Raw genomic sequence first — 18,361 nt, forward strand, 5'->3', positions numbered from 1 at the left:
CTGCCTGGCTTAAAAAATAAGGGAAGATCCAACGGGTTAATCTTGGACCTGCGGTGTGGGGGTCTTTTCACACTTGGCGTGTTCTCCTGCCAGTTTCCTGCCTTCAGCTTTCCCTGGAATGAAGGTACATTTCTCTGTTTGCAAGGTGCTGTCGTGAAACAGAATGTTCATCCTCTTTCCATCCAAAAAAATTCAAAAATCTTCTGTCACCAGCAAAAAAAGAGATTTTTTTTTGGTGTCTCTTGTGTTGAAGCAACAGAAATGTAAATGTCATATCCCATATGTGACCATCTGAATGCTGATTTTCTGTTATTTAGAAATAGTGCCCTGGGGGAGCATTGCATTAAATACGAGCCTTTAATTACAGAGACATTAAATGCAAAACAGGCATTAGCACAGTTGTTGCCCACAGAAACTTTTGGGCCAAGAAATGCAGAAATCAAAGCCACGGAACCAGTGCAACGCAGCTAAGTCATGCTATACATTTATATACGTTCCTGTATATTACACAAGTTTAAACTTGAAAGTGTAGGCAGAATTAGAGGCTGTATTTGTGTATGTACATGAAGAGATACTAGATGGCAGAAAGAGCTCTACAGTGAATAGTTCTAATAGCATTAATGTGTATTTCTTCTGTGGATGGGGCAATATTAATACTTCTCCTGCAAGCAAAAGAGCCTTTTAGGTTTTCTGGCTCCTTTTTTTCCTAATGTTGTACAACTTTTAGCTACTCTGAAACATGGCTGGCTTGTAAGCATAACTTTAATGTACATTAAGAATGTAAGTATGTCATACCCATAGAATCATAGAATCATAGAACTGGCTGGGTTGGAAGGGACCTCAGAGCTCATCAAGTCCAACCCTTGATCCACTCCCACTGCAGTTCCCAGCCCATGGCACTCAGTGCCACATCCAGGCTCTACCCGTGGGGTGCTGCATCTCACAAATTAATTTTTCCCAAATGTGTACACTAAGTCAAATCCTCATACACTAACAAAACCCAGATGTGACCTCCTCATGACTTAAATAAATGTATTCCATTCAAAGAAGTCTCAATTACAAATGTAATTTTGTTCATCTTTTCCTCTCTCAGTATTTTAAGGTGTTGCATGGAACTTGCCTTAATCAGCTGCAGCATCAACTGGATGAAGTAATTTATTTTATTACTCCCATAAAAAGCATAAATGGAATTGGTCCTGCTAAACATTTGTAAGCATTCTTATATTCAAAAGCTTGTCTGAATTCCAGGGTTGTTTTCTGTTTAAGAAAAACATCCTAACTTATTAGTGTTAGAAATTAAAGCTCACAACCTTTTTTTGTTCACAGTTCTTTAAAACTGTAATAATCTATTTGAGAATTATAGTATAAGAGAGCAACTCTGATTCTTCTGCTGAGGAAGTCAGTGGTTATACACTGAAAAAAAGTGTGCCACAGAATCATCTGATACATGTATCAGATGTTTTGTTCTTTTTGTATTTAACACAGATGAAACAGCAGAATATACTTGACATCCTGCTTTCAGACAGCTCTCAGATGTCTGTTTGAATTCTCAGAGACATTAAACAGAAACATTTGCTGATTATTAATTTATTCTGAGAGAGCCAGAGCCATCTCTGTCATAATTTATTTTACTGGTCTTCATAAAATATCTTGCTCAACTATAAATTTTGTCTTCTATTTTTGGTCAGTTTAAATCCTATCAGTTTTGATTTTATGTCTGACTTTCTTGGTATTTGGATTTATAAGATTAATATTTTCCTTTTTAGCTGGTAATGAGGTCTAAGCCCCCCTTTACAAAGGAAGAGACTGTCTAAAAGTTACTTACTAAGATCTGAAGGCCTACACAACTTTTCTATACATGGGAAACAGCTGGGTAAAATTGAATTATTAACTATTCTTACACATAGGTCATGTTTATGTCTCTATATAATTATCCCAGCACTGCCCAGAGGTTCTCAGGTTAATTCACATTATATTTGAAGGTCAGTAGGGGCTCGTCTGCTGCTGGCAGTGCTGGACAGTGATGGGGGCCTAGAGAGAGAGCAAGGCCTGGGACTATCACCATTTCTGCTTTGTTTGGATTCTGAGCTCCCTTCCCATGTGGAATCAGGGGTGTCTGGTGGGCTGGAATATTTCATGTCAGCACTGTGAGGAGGTTGGGCTTTGTCTGCACTGAAACCACTTTGTCTTCTGTTGTTCTTTGGAAAAGAATTTCCTGAAGCTCCTCCACTCTGGAGTCTTGCTGAGCAGTTCCAAGATGAGCTCGTTCCCTGCTGTCTTCTGAAACCACAGCTTGGAAAAGTTGCATCTGGTTGCAGTGAGGTCTGAGGTGGCATTTCAGCAAAGCTTCTCGAGCACACACTTGAAGTTAAATCTGCATTCTTAGTACCAACAAGGCTGTGTTTCTTTTCATCTTTTCCAGCATCGTGCACTTCAAGCAAGTCTTCATTCTTATTTGTGCCAGAGTCCTGAGTGTGACTGTCTAAAGCATTTGCAGCTGGCCTCTTCTTTGGGGATTTATCTTCCTGATGGCCATGGGTGTAATTGCTGGTGTTTTCTGTACACTTATTTTGCCCAGACTGAAACGTGGGGGGAGAACTGAGAACTGGGTGTGCACCTGGGTCAGTTTGCTTTTCAGTTAAAAAGGTGTAACCACTGAGTGCAGAAGGAAGGGTTTTTTGAGGGGTGGTGGATATTCCCAATGAGGAGTGTTGTATCACAGAGTACTTCTTCGATTTGTTTATGTAGAAACCCTCAGGCTCATCCTTGCTTTTATGCTGCCCACAGATTCCCATTTTAATCTTTCGTAACCCTAGGTGGATGATTTCCAGGATATTTAAAAGCAGTGATACAGTTGCTATGGATTGCATGAATAATATGAACACTGTCTTTTCTGTTGGCCTAGATACAAAGCAGTCAACTGTGTTTGGACATGGGTCCCTCTGACATTTGTAAAGGGGATCCAGGTGGAAGCCATACAGCAGATACTGCCCTATCATAAACCCAACTTCCACTGCAGACCTTGTGAAGATGTGGATCACGTAAGTGCAGAGCAAAGAGCCTCTCAGGGGTGCTTTGTTCAGCTTCCTTTGATCCAGTTGCCTGAGTTCTCTCTCCAGTCTTTTCCTCTCTTCAGTCATTTCCAATTCAGTGCTTTCAAGCTCCACTCTTACCTGAGCTTTCTTTCTTTGTCTCTCCTTTTCCAAGGCTCTCAGTCTGTATAAGGCATGACCCATATATACCAGGGAAGGGGAAGACACAAATATAACTTGCAGGACCCAGTATCTTATGAGAGAGATGGGAAAGGCCTCATCATAGCACACATTTCTGCAGCCAGGCTGCTCAGTGTTGCAGATAAATTCTGATTGCTCATCATTCCAAACATCCTCTGTTGCCACTCCCAGGACAAGCATGCGGAATATGAAGAGGATTGTCAGCCAAATCTTTCCAATAATGGTGGAATGAATGTGAACCTCCTCTAAAATGCCTCCAAGGAAATTCCAGTCTCCCATGGTTACTCTGCCATCTTAACACTAAAAAATATGAGAGAATAGCATATCAAACATTGTAAAAGCTGCAGCCTTGCCTTAATGCATTATGAAAAAATTGACACTGGAAAAAAAAAAAAATAATAACCACATTGTAACCATGGCAACCTGACTCATTAATAATCTAGCTATTGTGCTCTCTTATCTAAAATAAGGAGAAATGCATCATCCACCCATGTCTAATTTACCAGTAAAAGACATCCTGATAAGCACATCACTATGAGGTGTTAAACACTGATGCAGTAGTCTCAGCCAGTGGAAACTAGAGTGCCTGACTTGTAGTAGGATTTTAAGAGTATTATTTGATCTGTTTGAACCATCATCCCTTACCTGTGTGATAATTATGTTTATATTTAGAACACTTATGAAGGCAGAACAATATTTCCAGGTCCTCCTTTTCAGATGTTCTGAGCTCCACCTTGCAGCTGAAGGTAAGGTAATGTCCAGTTACTGTTTTGCAGTGAAAATAGTTTATACAAAGGAACTTGAGAGGGAATAAACCATCTGACTGAAATTACAAAATCAGTTTAGCACATACTTTGGCTCAGACAACTGCTTTTTGTCTCCAGCTGTCAATGATAAATGAATAAAAAGAATCATTGTAATTGGTCCACTTTCCTCTGATTTATGATGCTTGAAATACAGAATAGATTCCCTAAGTGTTAAGCATTGCTGTCTTTCATCATGTTTCTGTGGAAAAGAAATTATTTTTGCAAAAATCTTCTACCAGCATCTTTGTAAATTATTCTCTGAGTACAGACCAGCTGGTGGTGTTGGTGTGTGATTGCACATCTCACCTTCCTTCTGCATATTTGTTTCTTTTTCTCTTACTACATTGTAGTCAAGATTTGAAATTCCTTTTCAGTGTTTACACCATTGTACACACTAACACACTAACAAGGATATTTTCCTTTTTTATTTGTGGGGATAACTGATAAGTCTGTAGATTTACCTTTGCATTGCATATGCAGTGCAATTCAGTAGAATTCAGTTATACTAAAACCAGAATAATCTGATTTTTTTTTTCTTTTTTAAGATAGAACAATGTTTTCTCTTCAAATGGGATTAATTTTCACCCTGTAAAACAGGATTGTTAAAAAATCAAATGGAAATTACCATTTTCTGGCCACACTACTGTTGAATATAGAGGAAACTATGTTAAGGGAGCCCACTAAACATGAAATCACTCTTGCAAAGTGGTATCTAAATAGGCAACTTAGACATTGATAAACAAAACAAAAAGAAATGGCAAATTAAAAATAGAACATACCTTCCTTTACAAAAATGTGTAAAATTAAAGATCTGCGCTGTCCAATAAAACCTTAAACCCCTTCCCATCTTCCATCCATGTAAATATATTTCACATTAGAAGCAGTTTATTTCACTGCAGGAGCAAGTGATGAAGCTCAAGCTTTTCCCATCGAATTTATGGGAGAGGAGGGAGGAGAAAATCAATTTGTTGTTCAGGCCACTGGTGCTCCAAGCATAATTTAACTGGGACCAGTGAAAGAATTCAAAAAGCTTGAAATGTGCAGCTCTGATTTCTTGCAGATCATCTTCCTCTCCCCTCACCAGCACTATCCAAGTTTTAAGAACAGTCTCAGCTTCAGAAAAACAGAATAAAAGAAAACAAAGATTTAGTTTGTGTATTTCTGAAGCAGTAACCACTTGGCTTGCTAGGCATGGTTACCAGTGATGTTTAATTCCATCCCTAGGATTGATAGGAAGTGTATCTAGCAGGATAATGCTCTTTAAGTTGATTCTGCTCAGCACCCTGCAGAAGTGCATTGCTGATCCAAGTGTCCTGTAGAGGATAAATAAACTTCCTCTACTGAAAACTCTAATCATTATCTTTTAATTTTGGTGCTGAAGAGCAGCCAATAGGTCACGTCCGATTTCACACTTAGTTGCCAACTTGCCTGGAAGTATTTGCTCATTCTGGCAAGCTCTCAGTCCACAGTCAGCCCTTTTTATTCAGATACTTAAAGCAGGTTTCTAAACACAGTGGGTATTTTACAGGTTTCTAAACATTTTTCTGCTATTGGTGAAAAAAATTTCTAAGTCTATTGAAATGGTCCACAGACACCACCTCCCCCCACACCTCCTTGTAGAGAAACAAGATAAACCAGGTGCCTCGAATTGCCAGTGAGTGGGTGTGGGTCCACCTGTGCCTGGTTAGGGCAGGCCCCCTATTACCAGGGGGCCAATAAAGGTGGGACTCACACCCACTCTTTGGCAACTCGAGGCACCTGGTTTATCTTGTTTCTCTACACCTCCTGTAAAGATTTGTTTGAAAATCTTACATGTTTGGTGAGACTGGGGATGTACTTGTTCTGCAAATGGTAAATGTTAAGACAAACACTTAATGATCTGCACATAACATTCTGAGATACTTTATTTCATTTAAAATGCTATTTCAGTCAAGTGACAACTTGACAAGTCAGGAGGGCAAATTAATTCTATTGCCAATGGCAGTTTCATAGCACCAGTGCTGCTCTTGACCTTTTGAGGCTGTGACTGTTTGCACAGACTGTCATACCAGTCTTTAGTGAAAAAAAGACTTCTGTGATGAGGAAAGAACACTTTTTTCCAGGTCTGGAAGTCTTTTCATTGGTGGTGACATCCCTGAAACTTTAATGACTATCTTCTGTTTTCTTAGCTCAGGCTCAACCACTACAGAAACCATTCAATCATGGAAATATTCTCCAGAGATCAAGACCTTTTCATTCTTACTCATCAATAATGTGCACTTTATGTGTACAATTGATTTTTATTTTCTGCTGACCCACAACAGCCAGCCAGATAACTAGAGGCACAAACATCACTGATGTGTCCTACAGGCTTTCAGGGTAATGTAGACTCCCAAACTTTTTAATTCAGTAATGAAGTTGGGATCACAAGCAATAAAACTGCATTAAGGAGAATTGTGGACAACTCTGCTACTCAATATTGTCTTTAGGACTGTCAGTCAGATCCAGTGGTACTGTGTTTGAAGGCTGGCCAAAAAAATACCATGTACAGACCAAGGCTTGTGTTTCACAGCTGTCAATTTTCTCTGCTGCAATAGAGAAAAAACTCTGGGTTTTATATATATTGAAAGCTAATATTACCTAGCTGTGGGGCAGAAGGTGACCCTTCAGTAGTGGGGGGACTATGGGGCAATATGTGTAGCTGGAGGGTACTTGGGGGTCTCTGTGGGGTGCGTTGTGGGGCTGGGGGGCACTTGGGGCAAGATATGAGGCAAAATACAGGGTCGGGGGGCACCTGTAGCACTCTATGGGATGAGTTATGGGTCTGGGGGGGAGTTAAGGGTCTCTATGGGGTGAGATGTGGGGTTGGGGGGCACTTGTGGGACCTGTGAGCACAATATTTGGCCACACATCCCCCCCCCCCCGGATAAGCTTGGGCAGGGGGAGCCCCTTCCCAGTCCTCTTTTCATGGCTCAGGGATTTGAGGGGGTGGTGGGGGTTACAACCCCCCCCTGCCCCCAAGGCACAATTCCCACCCCTTCCTTTGCAGGTGGGGAAACTGAGGCAGGGAAAGAGCCCACACAGCGTCCTGCAGCGGGGCTGCACCCCAGCTTTCCCACCCCTCCTAAAAATGCCCTGGGAGGGCACCCTTTCCCCCCCATCTCCCCCCCCGTCCCGGTGTTCGCGGTTGGGGAAGCAGCGGGCGCTGATCGGAGCTGACAGCAGCGCGGAGCTCGCTGGGTTTGTGCCGCCCATCCCCAGGGGGTGGTGGGGCCGGCAGGAGGGTGGCAGGCACAGACCCCCTCACCGTGGCCTCAGGGTTGGGGTTCCCAAGGCTGGGGTTGGGGTGGGGGGGGTGTTTCTTGTTCCCAGTCCCTCTGCTGCTCACCCCTGGGGCCCGGTCCTGCCGCTCCCCGCCGCACCATGATCATCCGCCCCCGGCGCTTAACCCCGGGATATTTCCGTCTGCTCCAGGTAAGGGCTGAGCGGGGTTGGGGGGAGCCCCTGGGGACCCCCTGGACCCTGCCCCTGGTGCCCACCAGGCTGCAGACCACGGGGGCCATGAGCAGCTCTGTCCCAGCTCCGGGCTGGCAGAGAGGGTGCTGCTGGGGGAGCCCCACAAACGCTGCGTGGGGCTCCCTAAAAGCAACCCCTGACACCCCGGGAGGGAGGGGGGGGCCACACAAAGCTGTCCCCATCACCCTTACATCCCAGCTGGGGGCAATGGGGAGGGCTCAGGGCACACACATGTCCCCTGTCCCTGGGGGGGTTGAGGTTGGGGGTCTCACAGTGCTCTCTCCTCTCTCCCCCCGCAGATGCAGCTGGCAGCAGGGCGGGGGGCTGAGTCGGGGGGGCGGCTGCTGACCCCCTTGGCCCTGCTTCTGGCAGCTGCTGGGCTCTGCCTCTCCATCTACAGCGTCCGGAGGATGGCAGACCCTGCCAAGAGCCCCCCGGAGCCATGAGGAGGGGGTGGGGGGGACATGGGGACAGCCCCAAGGGGGTACCGGGGTCCCCCAACCACCCACTGGCCCCCGCCAGGATGCGGATCCTTTCCGGCTGATCTGCGCCACGTCCAGCCCTTCCCTCCGTGCCTGGGTGGTGTCATAATCCAGGAGACAGGAGATTCTGTCCCCCATCTGTTCCTGGATTTTGGGAGCCAGTTCTTGGACCGGGATGGAGAAAGGAGAAGCCACCTCCTGGCTCCTGACTGAGCAGCTGTGGGACACCAGGATCCGGCCACAATGAGCCCAGAGGCTGAATGGACAGAGGGAGCCAGATCCTGTGTCCATCTCCATCACCCCCCTTAAGAAAAGGGGTCCAGGGGTGCCCCTTGCTCCTACTGGTGGCCATGTAGCCCCCCTGTCCCCATGGGGACTGTGCTGTGGCCACAGCCAGCCCATCTCTGCAGAAAGGAGGTCAGTGCTGTTAGGTAACACAGCGGGGATGGGGCCAGGCAGGCAAGGGGGAGGGGGGCCATGGGGCCACAGGGTCACCAATATGTCCCCTGGGCAAGTGCATCCCACCGGAATGGGGTCTGCATCCTTCCTGTCCCCCTTGCACCCACCCATCCCTGCAGAGCTGTCCCTAGGGAGATGCCAACAGCTGGATTTAGTCACCTCCATCTCGCTGGAGTCAGGGGAGGGAGGACAAATCCGGGCAGGCTGCAGGGAAATAAACCCTTTCCTGAGAGCACAGCTCTCTTATTGTGCTGCCTTTCTGCTGCTCCAGCCCGGTGCTGTGTCCCCAGCTCAACAGAAAATCCATCCCGAGGGTTTTAGTGCATCCACAATACTCCCTCTGCAGGAATTGTCACACAAAGTCCCCCAAGAGCCAGGCAGGCAGAGGCAGGGTCACTGGTGGGATCACCAGGCTGGGGGACACGAGGGGGAGTGGCTGATGAAGCCACGGATGCAGCCCCAGCCCACCAGGAAGATGAAATCACTTCCAGGCACTGGGTTTTTAGGAGACAGGAAGCAGAAAGTGTCCCTGCCAGGTGACACCAGCTCCTTTCAAAGCCCTCAGCAAGCTGTGAGCTGCAGACCCAAGTTCACTCAAAACTCCCCAAAACTCAGCTTCGTCTCTGCTACCAGGAGGCTGGGAATCCCCTGCCAGGAGGACAAAGCTTCACCCCCTTGCCTGGCAGCAGGATGAGGCTGTTCCTTCACCCTGGCACTGGCAACATCTCCTTTTGGATGGGACTGGGAGGAGCATAGCACCCAGAGGTCCCCCTGCACCCCAAGGGGTGGTCCCCACTCTCCAGCCAGGGCCTGGGTCCCACACAGAGAGCTCCCAACACCACCAGCCTGTTGGGTGACATCTTTTAATGGGCGACTCACCCAGATCAACCTCTGAAAGAAGCCTGAAACCACTCTAAAAGCAAAGAGATGAGCAGACAGTCACTGGATCAGAGTTCTGGGAAGCAGCAGCTTGTCCCTGCCCCCAAAAAAAGGACACCCCGTGAGGGCAGCCAGGGTCCTGCTGGCTCTTTCTCCTCATTAGTCCGTGTTTGCTGGCAAGCTGTGCTGGGATGTGTTTTCCTGACAAATCCAAGGACAAAGAGGCCCTTACAGAGCCACCCGGCCCCTCAGTCCCTGCTCAGCTGGATGCCTCCATCTCAGTGACCTCCTCCAGAGGCTGGGTCTGCACCTCCACCTTCTGGGGGGGGATGTAGGAGCCCATCCCGGCCGCACGCTCGGCCTCCTCCTGGGTGTATGGGGCCTCCCGGAGCTGCTTCAGCCTGAGGGGAAGGCAGAGAGCAGGGATCAGACCTTCCTTCCACCTTGGCTCTCCAAAACAAAACTGACCCAGAACTGCCACTGTCACCCTCCTCACCCCAGTGATGTGGGGGCAGGGGGACATGGGCTGCTCCAGGGGGACTCCGGATCCTGCTCAAGCCCTTCCTCACCTTTTCTTGTGCACCTTGGACCTGAAATGCTCCTTCATGCTGGTCAGGTCTATGAAGTAGCGCCTGGGGGGGGACAAGAGGTGAGGGTCAGGGGTCCCCAAGATGGGAGTGGGGCTGGGGAGAGCATCACCGAGGGGTCAGGGCCCCCCCACACCCCTAGGACCAATCCCCCGAGACCAGAACAACCTGATGCCCCCCGGGTTTAGAGACCCCCTTGCCAGGAGCAGCTGGACCAGAACCACCCCTCCCAGGGTGCCAGGGTCCCTCCGGACATCCAGACAAACTTCCAGAAAGGAGCTAAGAGCCCCTCTAACACGGACCAACTCCCGGAACTTGCACAACCCTCCCCCATGGACCGGGACCTCTCCAGAACCAGGACAACCCCCTCCCAAAGATCCCTCGGGACAAGGACACGCTCCCTCTCGCAGGGTCCAGGCAAACCCCAAGACTCAGGCAAGCCACCCCAAGGGTCTGAACCCTCCCACTCGCCCACCAGGATTCCCCCATCCCACGGAGACCCCCCCGTCCCACGCACGCGCAGTGCAGGCAGTAGAACTGTCCGCAGCCCGGCAGGTCGGGGTCGGGTTCCTGCCGCAGGAGGCGGGCAGCGTTCTGGGGCTCTAAATCCCCGTGGATCTCATCCAGATCGCGGCGGCGCCGCTTGGTCTTCAACTGCCGGGCCAGAGAATGGGCCCGGTGAGCTCCGGTTCGGCGCCCGTTCCGCGGCGACATGGCGGAACCACGCCGGCAGCCGGAGCGCAGTGCGCAGGCGCAGGGAGCCACGCCCATGGGTGATAGACCACGCCCACTCACCCGCAGCCCACGGGCGGTATCTGTGGGCCACACCCACTTATACCAGACCACGCCCCTAACAGGTAGACCACGCCCATCGCTGGTAGACCACGCCCACCCCACGACGCGCAGTGACGCTTGGCTTTAGGTCACGCCCATTCCATATAGGACACACCCATTTGTTATAGGACACACCCGCTCCATACAGGCCACGCCTACTCCATATAGGTCCACACCACCCAGGACACGCCCATTCCTTACAGGACACGCCCACTCTGTATAGGACACGTCCGTTATGGTTTAGGCCACGCCCCCCGCCTCTCCCCTCTGGATCAGCGTCCCCCGACCCCGGGAACGGGGAGCGGCCCCCGGGTGACATCCGCCACCCCACAGTGTCCCCCCCCCGCACACACCCGGTGGCAGCTGTCCCCACGCTGTCCTTCGCTTGGTGACTTTGGGGGTGGTCCCCTCTCCCTCCCCCCCCAGGCCGGTGCTGCCCCGGTCACTGGTGTGATGAGCTGGGGGGGGCTCAGCGCTGCCTCTCCGGTCACCGATCATGTTTCCCCCTCCCCGCGTGATCAATTATAGATGGGGACCCGCGGGGGGGGGGGGGGGGCTGAGCCCCAGCGCCTGCTCCACACGGGGCTTGGGGTGGGTCCGCGCTTGGGGGACCCCTGTGGGGTGAGGGGCACTGAATGGGATGGGGGGCTGAGGTAGGGGGTGAGGTGGGATTTGGGGGTGACCAGAGCAGCTGTCCCAGCGCTGCCCCCGGCTCAGGTTCCCCTTTGTGCCTTGGATGTGGCCCCTGAAACTTTAATGAAGCCACCGGATCGCTGGGGCAGCGCGGGGGGGCCCAGCCCCGCACCCCTCCCGCTCCCCGCGGCACCCGGCGGCTCCTGGTCCCGCTGAGCCCCTCACCATGACCCAGGCCTTCTGGCGGCTCTACAAGACCAAAGTGCTGCAGACCCTGGGAGGGGCACGGGCAGATGGGGCCGTGCAGGAAGAGGTAGGGGGTGGGTGGGTGTGTGGGTGTGTGTGGGGGTGACCACCAAGCTTGGGTCTCCCTAAAGTGGGGTGTCCAACCCCCTCTGCCCTCACCTGGGGGCTTCATTGCAGGGAGACCCCCCCAAACTGATGGAGACGCCCGAGCCCCCCTCGCTGATGGAGGACGGAGCCAGCCCCGTGTCCCAGCTGGCGAGGAAGGTGAGGAAGGGGCTCAGGGGAACGGGGGGCAAAGGGAAAGGGGTTCCTGGAGGTCCCAGGTGAACCCGTGCTGCCTCCCCTGCAGGTGCAGGGGGTGGGTGCCCGGGGCTGGAGGACATTTTCGTCCCTTTTCACCCGTGAGGACGAGCACCAGCTGCTCAGCCCGGAGCCCTGCGCGGACCAGTAAGTCACAGCTCAGTTTTTGGGGGGACAACCCCAACCCAAGATCCTTTTGAGCCCCTGCAAACCCCCATCCCATCACTTTCACCCCCTCCTTCTTTGCTTTACCCACGGGGCTGGGCTGGGGGACAGAGAAGCTGACACGGAGGTGGGACATGGAGGTGGTTTGGGGGTCCCAGTCCCGGACACTAGAAGGATCCCCACACCGATGTCCCCATCCCCGGTCTCTCCCCAGCCCACTGGCTGCTTCGCCACCCGAGCCACCCCCCTCCGAGAAGGCGCCCGGTTTTTGGGATCTCTTTGCTACCAAGTGGCAGCAGGCAGCGGGGCCGGAGAAGGGGGTGACCCCCCCGGAGCCAGAGGAGAGCCCCGGGGAGCCACCGGGTGACGATGGCAACGACCTGCGGGAGCCGGAGGAAGGAGTCTTCCACTGGAGCTTCCTGACCAGCAAACTGGCTGAAATCGGGAATAAAAATGCCCCCAAGGGCAACTAGAGAAGGAGACGGTGACTGGTGCTCTCCCCCCACCCCCCCGCTGAGCCAAGTAGCCCCCTGCCCACTCCCCAGGACCCTCGGGGGGTTGTGGTGATGTGTCTGGACTAAAGAGCCCGCGGTGCCCCTCCTTCCTGAGCCCTTCCTGGTGCTTTCTTCACCCTCGTCCCCTCCAGCAGCCCCATTCCACGACCCCCCCACCAGTGAGGATGGGGAGGAGCCACCCCCAGCCCCAAAGCAGCCCCCTGCCCAGCCTGGGTTCTGCCCACACCAACCACACGTTGCCAGGCTAAGAAAAAAAATTTAAAAATCCAGTTTTACTGAGCTCTTCTCTGGCCTCAGCATCACCTTTGCTGGGGAGGAGGGGGCTGCTCTGCCCACCCCCTCAGGCATACAACCAGCTCAGAACACGACCAGCTGAGGGGGGCTGCGGCCTGAGTGGGAAATGGGAAGGATGGAGAAGAGGTGCTAAGGTGGGGGCTCAGCAGCCTGCCAGTACTGGGGACAGGGAGAGGCCCCCAACTCCCTGCTTGCTCCTGGGGTAAACCCCCCCCCCCCCCCCCTCTCAGCCCTGGGTAGACCTGGTGGCTCTGGGGGTAAGGTAGACCTGGTGGTCCTCCAGGCCACAGCAGGATCATGGCACCAGGACTGGCAATGCCACCAGGACCAACGATGCCACCAGTCCCCAGGCCATGTCCAGTGAAGGCAAAGGGTCACATCCAGCCAGCAGAACCCACACGGGTGTCCCTGTGCCCGGCCAGGCTGCGTTCACTCAGACAGTGGACTCCTTGGCAGTGGCCCATGCTCTCTGGCAGCCGTAGAGCCACTTGATGACACGGGCGTTGCGTTCCACCACCGAGACGCCAGAGCCCAGCCGGGTGTCTGGCTCCTCCTCGCCTGGCCCCGTGTCCCCTTCGCTGCCCCCTGAGACCTGTCCGGGTTCCGACTCGCAGGATCCGTGAAGCCGAGCCGAGGCGTTGTCCCAGCCCGCCGGTCCGAACCTCTCCCGCCCCAGCAGCTCCACCAGCCCCCGGTCCAGCCCGCAGTAGTTGAAGAACCGCTCCTGCTCCGATAGCGGCAGGGAGACCCGCAGAGCCAGCGCCGGCTTGACGGGGGCTCGGGGGGGCTGTGCCACCGGGCTGCCGGGCACAGGGAAGATGCCACCGCTGCCACCGCCGCTGCTGGCACCTGGTGTCCTCACCTCCTCCTTCCCCGCAGGCACCCACACCATGGGGGTCTCGGGGCTCGGGGGGACTGGCGGCCCCTCACCCAGCCCCCTGGCTGGGGGGGAGCTGGGGGGTTTGTCTCTGAGGGATCCCTGGAAGAGGCGTCGCACCAACCCGGAGCTCTTGGCGTTTTCCTTGTCCCCTCCCGAGCAGTCCCGTTTCTGCCGGTAGATGACGAGGGAGTCGGGTCTCAGCAGACGTCTGCCACCAGCCCGGCGTGACACGGGGGACTGTGGGGGACACTGCAGCTTGCGGGGCTCCGAGCCCTGACACAACTCGTTACACTGCTGACGGGCGAGGAGGCGCCGGCCGCGGGGGGAGAGCCGGGGCGAGCAGCCCCACAGCACCGGCTCCTGCCGGCTGTTGATGACCTGCTGGGATTTCACGTATTTGGCTTTGTCGGCCTCCAGCCGCTCCACGGCGCTGGGCACCCGCCCCCCGCTGCCCCCCCGGCACTCAGGACCCCGGTGCAGCCAGGCCAGGGGGGACCCGCGTCCGGGAGCCACGAGGCGCAGGTTGCTGGAGGCACAGACAGCGAGAGAGGGGCTGCCCAGAGGCACCATCACCCCCTCAGCCCCGAAATGGCCCCTCCTGGGCACTCTGCTCCTCCTGGGCACCCTGCTCCTCCCGGGGGGGTGTCTGGTGCTGTGGCCGGGAATACGCCCAAAGCTCTGCTCGGCTCCTGGATTCGTCCCTGGGAGGAGAGAAGAGATCCGGGATTAGCACTGAGGATACTGGGGGGCAGAGCGGGGTGTGGGGGGTCCCCTGAAGCAGGCAGGAAGCTCTGCCAGCCCAGGCAGGAACAATCTGTGGGCAGGAAGAGAGAAGCGCCGAGCATCCGCCCGCTTCACCCGCATCCCAGCGGCGGCTTCCAACAGGAAAAAATACCGGAGCCGGCCGCCTTATCTTTCCCAGCTATCTTTCCCTTTCCAGGGAGAAGAGAACAAAGCCTCTGGAGCAGGAGAGCTGGCGAGCTGCCCCCCCCCGGGATCTGCAGCCCTGGAAGCGGGGCAGGGGCTGGGAGATATTTTGGGGGTCTCGGTGCCGTGGTCCCTGCAGCCAGGCTGAGCTGGGAGGGAAGGAGGGACCTGCCTGGGGGTCAGGGAGCAAGGGGGCTTTTATCCTCTCCGGGTGTGATGGCTCCAGCACAGCTGTACCAGAGCATCAGTGGGCCCAGGATTGTGAATCTGGGGTGGGAGTGGGTGCCAGGGTGGGGGGTCTGGAGCCTGACCCTGGCTGATAAATGCCCCAAGCACTGAGCTTTGCTGAGCAGAGGAGGCTCGAATGGCCCTGAGGAGCTGCCCCCCTGCCAGCTGCTGCCCCAGTCCCACAGTCTCCCCAGTGACAGTGGGGACACAAAGCTCACTGGAGAGCCAGGAGCCACCTGCCCACACACAGCCCATGGCTCCAACACCATCCCCCACCCCACGCACAGATGGGGAAACTGAGGCACGCGGTTTGTCTGGTCCAAGGGATGAGCTCCCCATCCTCCCCCAGTGCTGGGTGTCCCTGTCACACGGTCCTGTCACCCAGCAGCTCCTACCCACTAGGATGCAACTGTGGAGGATGCTCTTGCTCACCTGAGCCCACGCAGGGATGGGACGCAGGGATGAGATGCAGGGATGGGATATGGGATGCAGGGATACTCCAGTCTCTCAGCTCCTGCCCCTCTGGCTGCCAGTAGCAAACTGAGCCCAGAGCCTCCGGAGCCTTATATGAAGGGTGAGGAAGAGGAAGAGCCACCCTGTTAACCCCTGCTAGCCCAGCCCCGTCTGCAGGAGCCCACCCTGTGCCCCCCCTGTCCCAGCCCCAACCTTCACACCCCCCGAAGCCCTGCCCAGCCAGCATTAACTCTCCTTCTCCTGAGCTCCAGCTCATCCCTGGCAGCTTTTCTCCACTCCTGTGGGAGCCTGGCCAGGATTTTGGGATCAGCAACCCAGATTTCTGCTTCCTCCTAGGCAGGACAGTCACTGTCATACCCCCAGAACATGGACCACCAGGAATGGCACAGGGAAACCATGTCTACTCCTGCAGCTTCTCTCACATCCACCCCAAGATGCTGGGTGCAGCTCAGGAGCAGGAGCAGGAGCAGGAGCCCACCACGAGCCCCTTCTCCAGGGTCCCAGCCCAGCCCCGAGGCTGGCGAGGAAGGAGGAGGAGGAGGAAGGATCCTTCTGTCACCTTCCTTGCTGGTGGTGAAAGAGTCAAAGCCAGCCCTGAGCCAGGCTGGTTCCTGCCTCCTCTTCCTCCTCTGGGAAGGGCTGTAAATCGCAGGAAGCCACAAAGGGCTGGAACCAGCCCCGAGGTTATTTTTATGCTGCCCTCTCCTCTTCCCGAGCACTGCCCTCCCCTGGGGGTCAGCCCCAACCCTGCCTGGGGGGCTGCAAACGTGGCATTGCAGGAAGGACACACGGGGGGGACACACTGCACCCTGAGCCAGGCTCCCAGCCTCTTGGAACAGGGTGGGAGAAAGCCCCTGCTGCTCCCTAGGGATAACCCCCCCTCATTCCTCAGTATGGACAGGGGCTGGGCTCAGAGGGGACATCAGTGGGGACAAAGCCACGGCATCCATCCCCAGGGACCAGCGTGCTCAGTCCCTGGATGAGGGGGGACTCTGCCCCCAGCACTGTTGGCCCCCACTCCAGTTCCTTCCTGCAGTGCTGGGAACTGGGGCTGGGTCAGCATCCAGTGCCAGGAAAGGGCTGAGGCCAGAACTCCTGGGCTGAAAAAAAGGGAGGCTGAATAGGATGGGAGTAGGCAGGGATCAGCCAAGAACCAGGAAAAATCCCAGTGGAAGCAAGGAAGGGACAAAGTTTTGCTTCTATTTTATTCAATTTTCTATTCTATTCCATTCCATTCCATTCCATTCCATTCCATTCCATCTGGAGAGAAGCAATGTGGGCACCTGCCAGCAGTGCTTGGGCTCTGTGTGCAGGATGCAAATCCCTCTGTTTCCAGAGGAAGATGGGGAAAGGGATGGGGGCAAGTGATGGAGAAACTCGTGGCAGCCCTGGGAATCTTCCCCTGGGAAGAGGGGACCTGGGTTCCCATGAGAGAGAGGAACAGCTGATGGGACCTTATTTGTAACTCCAGGCACTGTGACTCACTGTTTATTAGGAAAGGTTTTATTTTCCGAGCTGGAATCCCAGAGGCCATTCCAGTAAAGCCACAAGTGAGTAAGAGCAGCCTTGGATCTACCTTTGGCTGGTGGATGTAGGTTTTTCCCATGGGATACTTCCCAAACACCTGCCCCTGCCCTCCAGCTCCTCCTCAGAACCAGACACTGCTGAATTGTTGTGTTTGGACAGGGCAGATTCCCTTGGGATAGGGGTAGGAATGGTTTGAGGGAACATTCCTGGTATCAGCACTCCAGGCAGCTCCCACTTCTTCTGGAAAGGTGATGAGGGTTTTGTCCCTTCAACTTCCAGGATTTACCCCTTTAATGAGCCCCTTGGGAATGCTCTGCTCAAATCCCCTGGCTGCTCAAAAGTCCCCTGGTTTTATTTAAGGTCACTCAGAGCTCTCACAAGATGCTCTCTGCTCTTCCATGGAGCTCTGCTGCCCTTCCCTTCCCTCCTGGCTCAAGTGAGCACTGTGCCAGGTAAGGAAAGCAATCCCAGACAAAACCCAGCCAGAGCTGGGGGGTAGGGATGGAAACTTCCAACCCTTGGGGTGGGAGAGAAAGTTTGAGAACTCTCAGGATCCCTCAGAGGTCCCGAGTCCCAGAGCACAACCCCTCTCTTTGCCATTTTCACCATGTTGAGCTCCTGATGGAACTGCCCAGCTCCCCATGAGCCCTTCTCCCTCCTGGCTGGTGACAAAGGGGACATTAACCCTGGTAATGACACCACACTCCAGGCTGGAGCAGCAGCTCCCAGCACTGCTCTGGTGGATTCAGGAGAAGCCCAAGACTGCCGTGTCCCATTGAGTCCTTTCCAGCATTCCTCCTTTAAAAAGAAAACTAAAAAAAAAAAAAAAGTCCCTTTAACTCCCCCCACTACAGCACCTGATCACCAGACATCTGTTTCTACTTGCTGGTTTTCTTTCCCAACCCACAAAAGCTGTTTGTGGTCTGAGGTCCATGCAAATGCCACTGCCTGGAGAGCAGCCCCTGGGAGCTGGGTGGCTCCAGGCCAGAGAGGGCTCAGGGCAGGAGGTGAAGCCTTGCTCCACAAGTTTAAAAATACCAAGGGCTCAAATGGGCGTGAATATATCTGAAATCACCACCTCATCTGTGGCAGCCACCCACAAGCTGGGGCAAGTTGGAACCAGACAGCAGCTGGGCCCAGGAGAAGAGGTGAAGGTTCCATGGATGTTCAGCCCCTCAGGCAATGGGTGGCCTGGCTGATTCCTGCTGGCACTCCCGAAATAAACAGCTTATTTCTAGGACCACAGGGACAGGCAGGGAAGGCAGAGAGATGGAAGGAGCTGCTGAGGCTGAGAGAAACCTCCCCAGGGTCAGAGAGGAGCATCTGGGCTGGACCCACCACCTGCTGCAAGGGACCTGCAAAGCATTTTAGGTTTCAGCTGGTTTTGTCTCAAATCC

General features: G+C 54.0%; 4 protein-coding genes and 1 long non-coding RNA gene across 6 annotated transcripts in view; 2 read left to right on the top strand and 3 right to left on the bottom strand.

The window, feature by feature from the left end:
- On the top strand, nucleotides 1–4,051 carry LOC115599588. Its single transcript, XR_003988515.1, has 3 exons — nucleotides 1–124; nucleotides 2,906–3,041; nucleotides 3,906–4,051. It is a non-coding gene; the product is annotated as an uncharacterized LOC115599588 (long non-coding RNA).
- GJA9 (gap junction protein alpha 9) overlaps nucleotides 1,971–18,361 on the bottom strand; it is a 27,722-nt gene continuing 11,331 nt past the window's right edge. Inside the window, exon 2 of the mRNA XM_030464565.1 lies at nucleotides 1,971–3,533. Within this exon, the coding sequence (XP_030320425.1) occupies nucleotides 1,971–3,512 (1,542 nt within the window). The 5' untranslated portion in view covers nucleotides 3,513–3,533. The remainder of the gene's footprint in view (nucleotides 3,534–18,361) is intronic.
- On the bottom strand, nucleotides 9,323–10,698 carry ZNF593 (zinc finger protein 593). Its single transcript, XM_030464570.1, has 3 exons — nucleotides 10,459–10,698; nucleotides 9,924–9,986; nucleotides 9,323–9,755 (listed from the first exon to the last, which is right to left on the bottom strand). The coding sequence occupies exons 1-3, from the start codon at nucleotides 10,653–10,655 to the stop codon at nucleotides 9,614–9,616; spliced, it is 402 nt and encodes a 133-aa protein (XP_030320430.1). The 5' UTR covers nucleotides 10,656–10,698; the 3' UTR covers nucleotides 9,323–9,613.
- On the top strand, nucleotides 11,620–12,592 carry C23H1orf232 (chromosome 23 C1orf232 homolog). Its single transcript, XM_030464573.1, has 4 exons — nucleotides 11,620–11,721; nucleotides 11,832–11,918; nucleotides 12,004–12,101; nucleotides 12,334–12,592. Exons 1-4 carry the CDS (start codon nucleotides 11,635–11,637, stop codon nucleotides 12,590–12,592), a joined length of 531 nt encoding a protein of 176 aa, XP_030320433.1. The 5' UTR covers nucleotides 11,620–11,634.
- FAM110D (family with sequence similarity 110 member D) overlaps nucleotides 12,914–18,361 on the bottom strand; it is an 8,438-nt gene continuing 2,990 nt past the window's right edge. Inside the window, exons 2-3 of one of the 2 annotated variants that reach the window (XM_030464568.1) lie at nucleotides 15,396–15,525; nucleotides 12,914–14,509 (exon numbers count right to left, since the gene is read on the bottom strand). In XM_030464568.1, coding sequence (XP_030320428.1) covers nucleotides 13,362–14,378 — 1,017 coding nt within the window. In that variant the 5' untranslated portion in view covers nucleotides 14,379–14,509; nucleotides 15,396–15,525 and the 3' untranslated portion in view covers nucleotides 12,914–13,361. The remainder of the gene's footprint in view (nucleotides 14,510–15,395; nucleotides 15,526–18,361) is intronic. The other variant, XM_030464569.1, reaches the window with a different exon arrangement.

This window comes from Calypte anna, chromosome 23 (assembly GCF_003957555.1).
Source record: "Calypte anna isolate BGI_N300 chromosome 23, bCalAnn1_v1.p, whole genome shotgun sequence".
NCBI classification, from domain to species: Eukaryota; Metazoa; Chordata; class Aves; order Apodiformes; family Trochilidae; genus Calypte; species Calypte anna.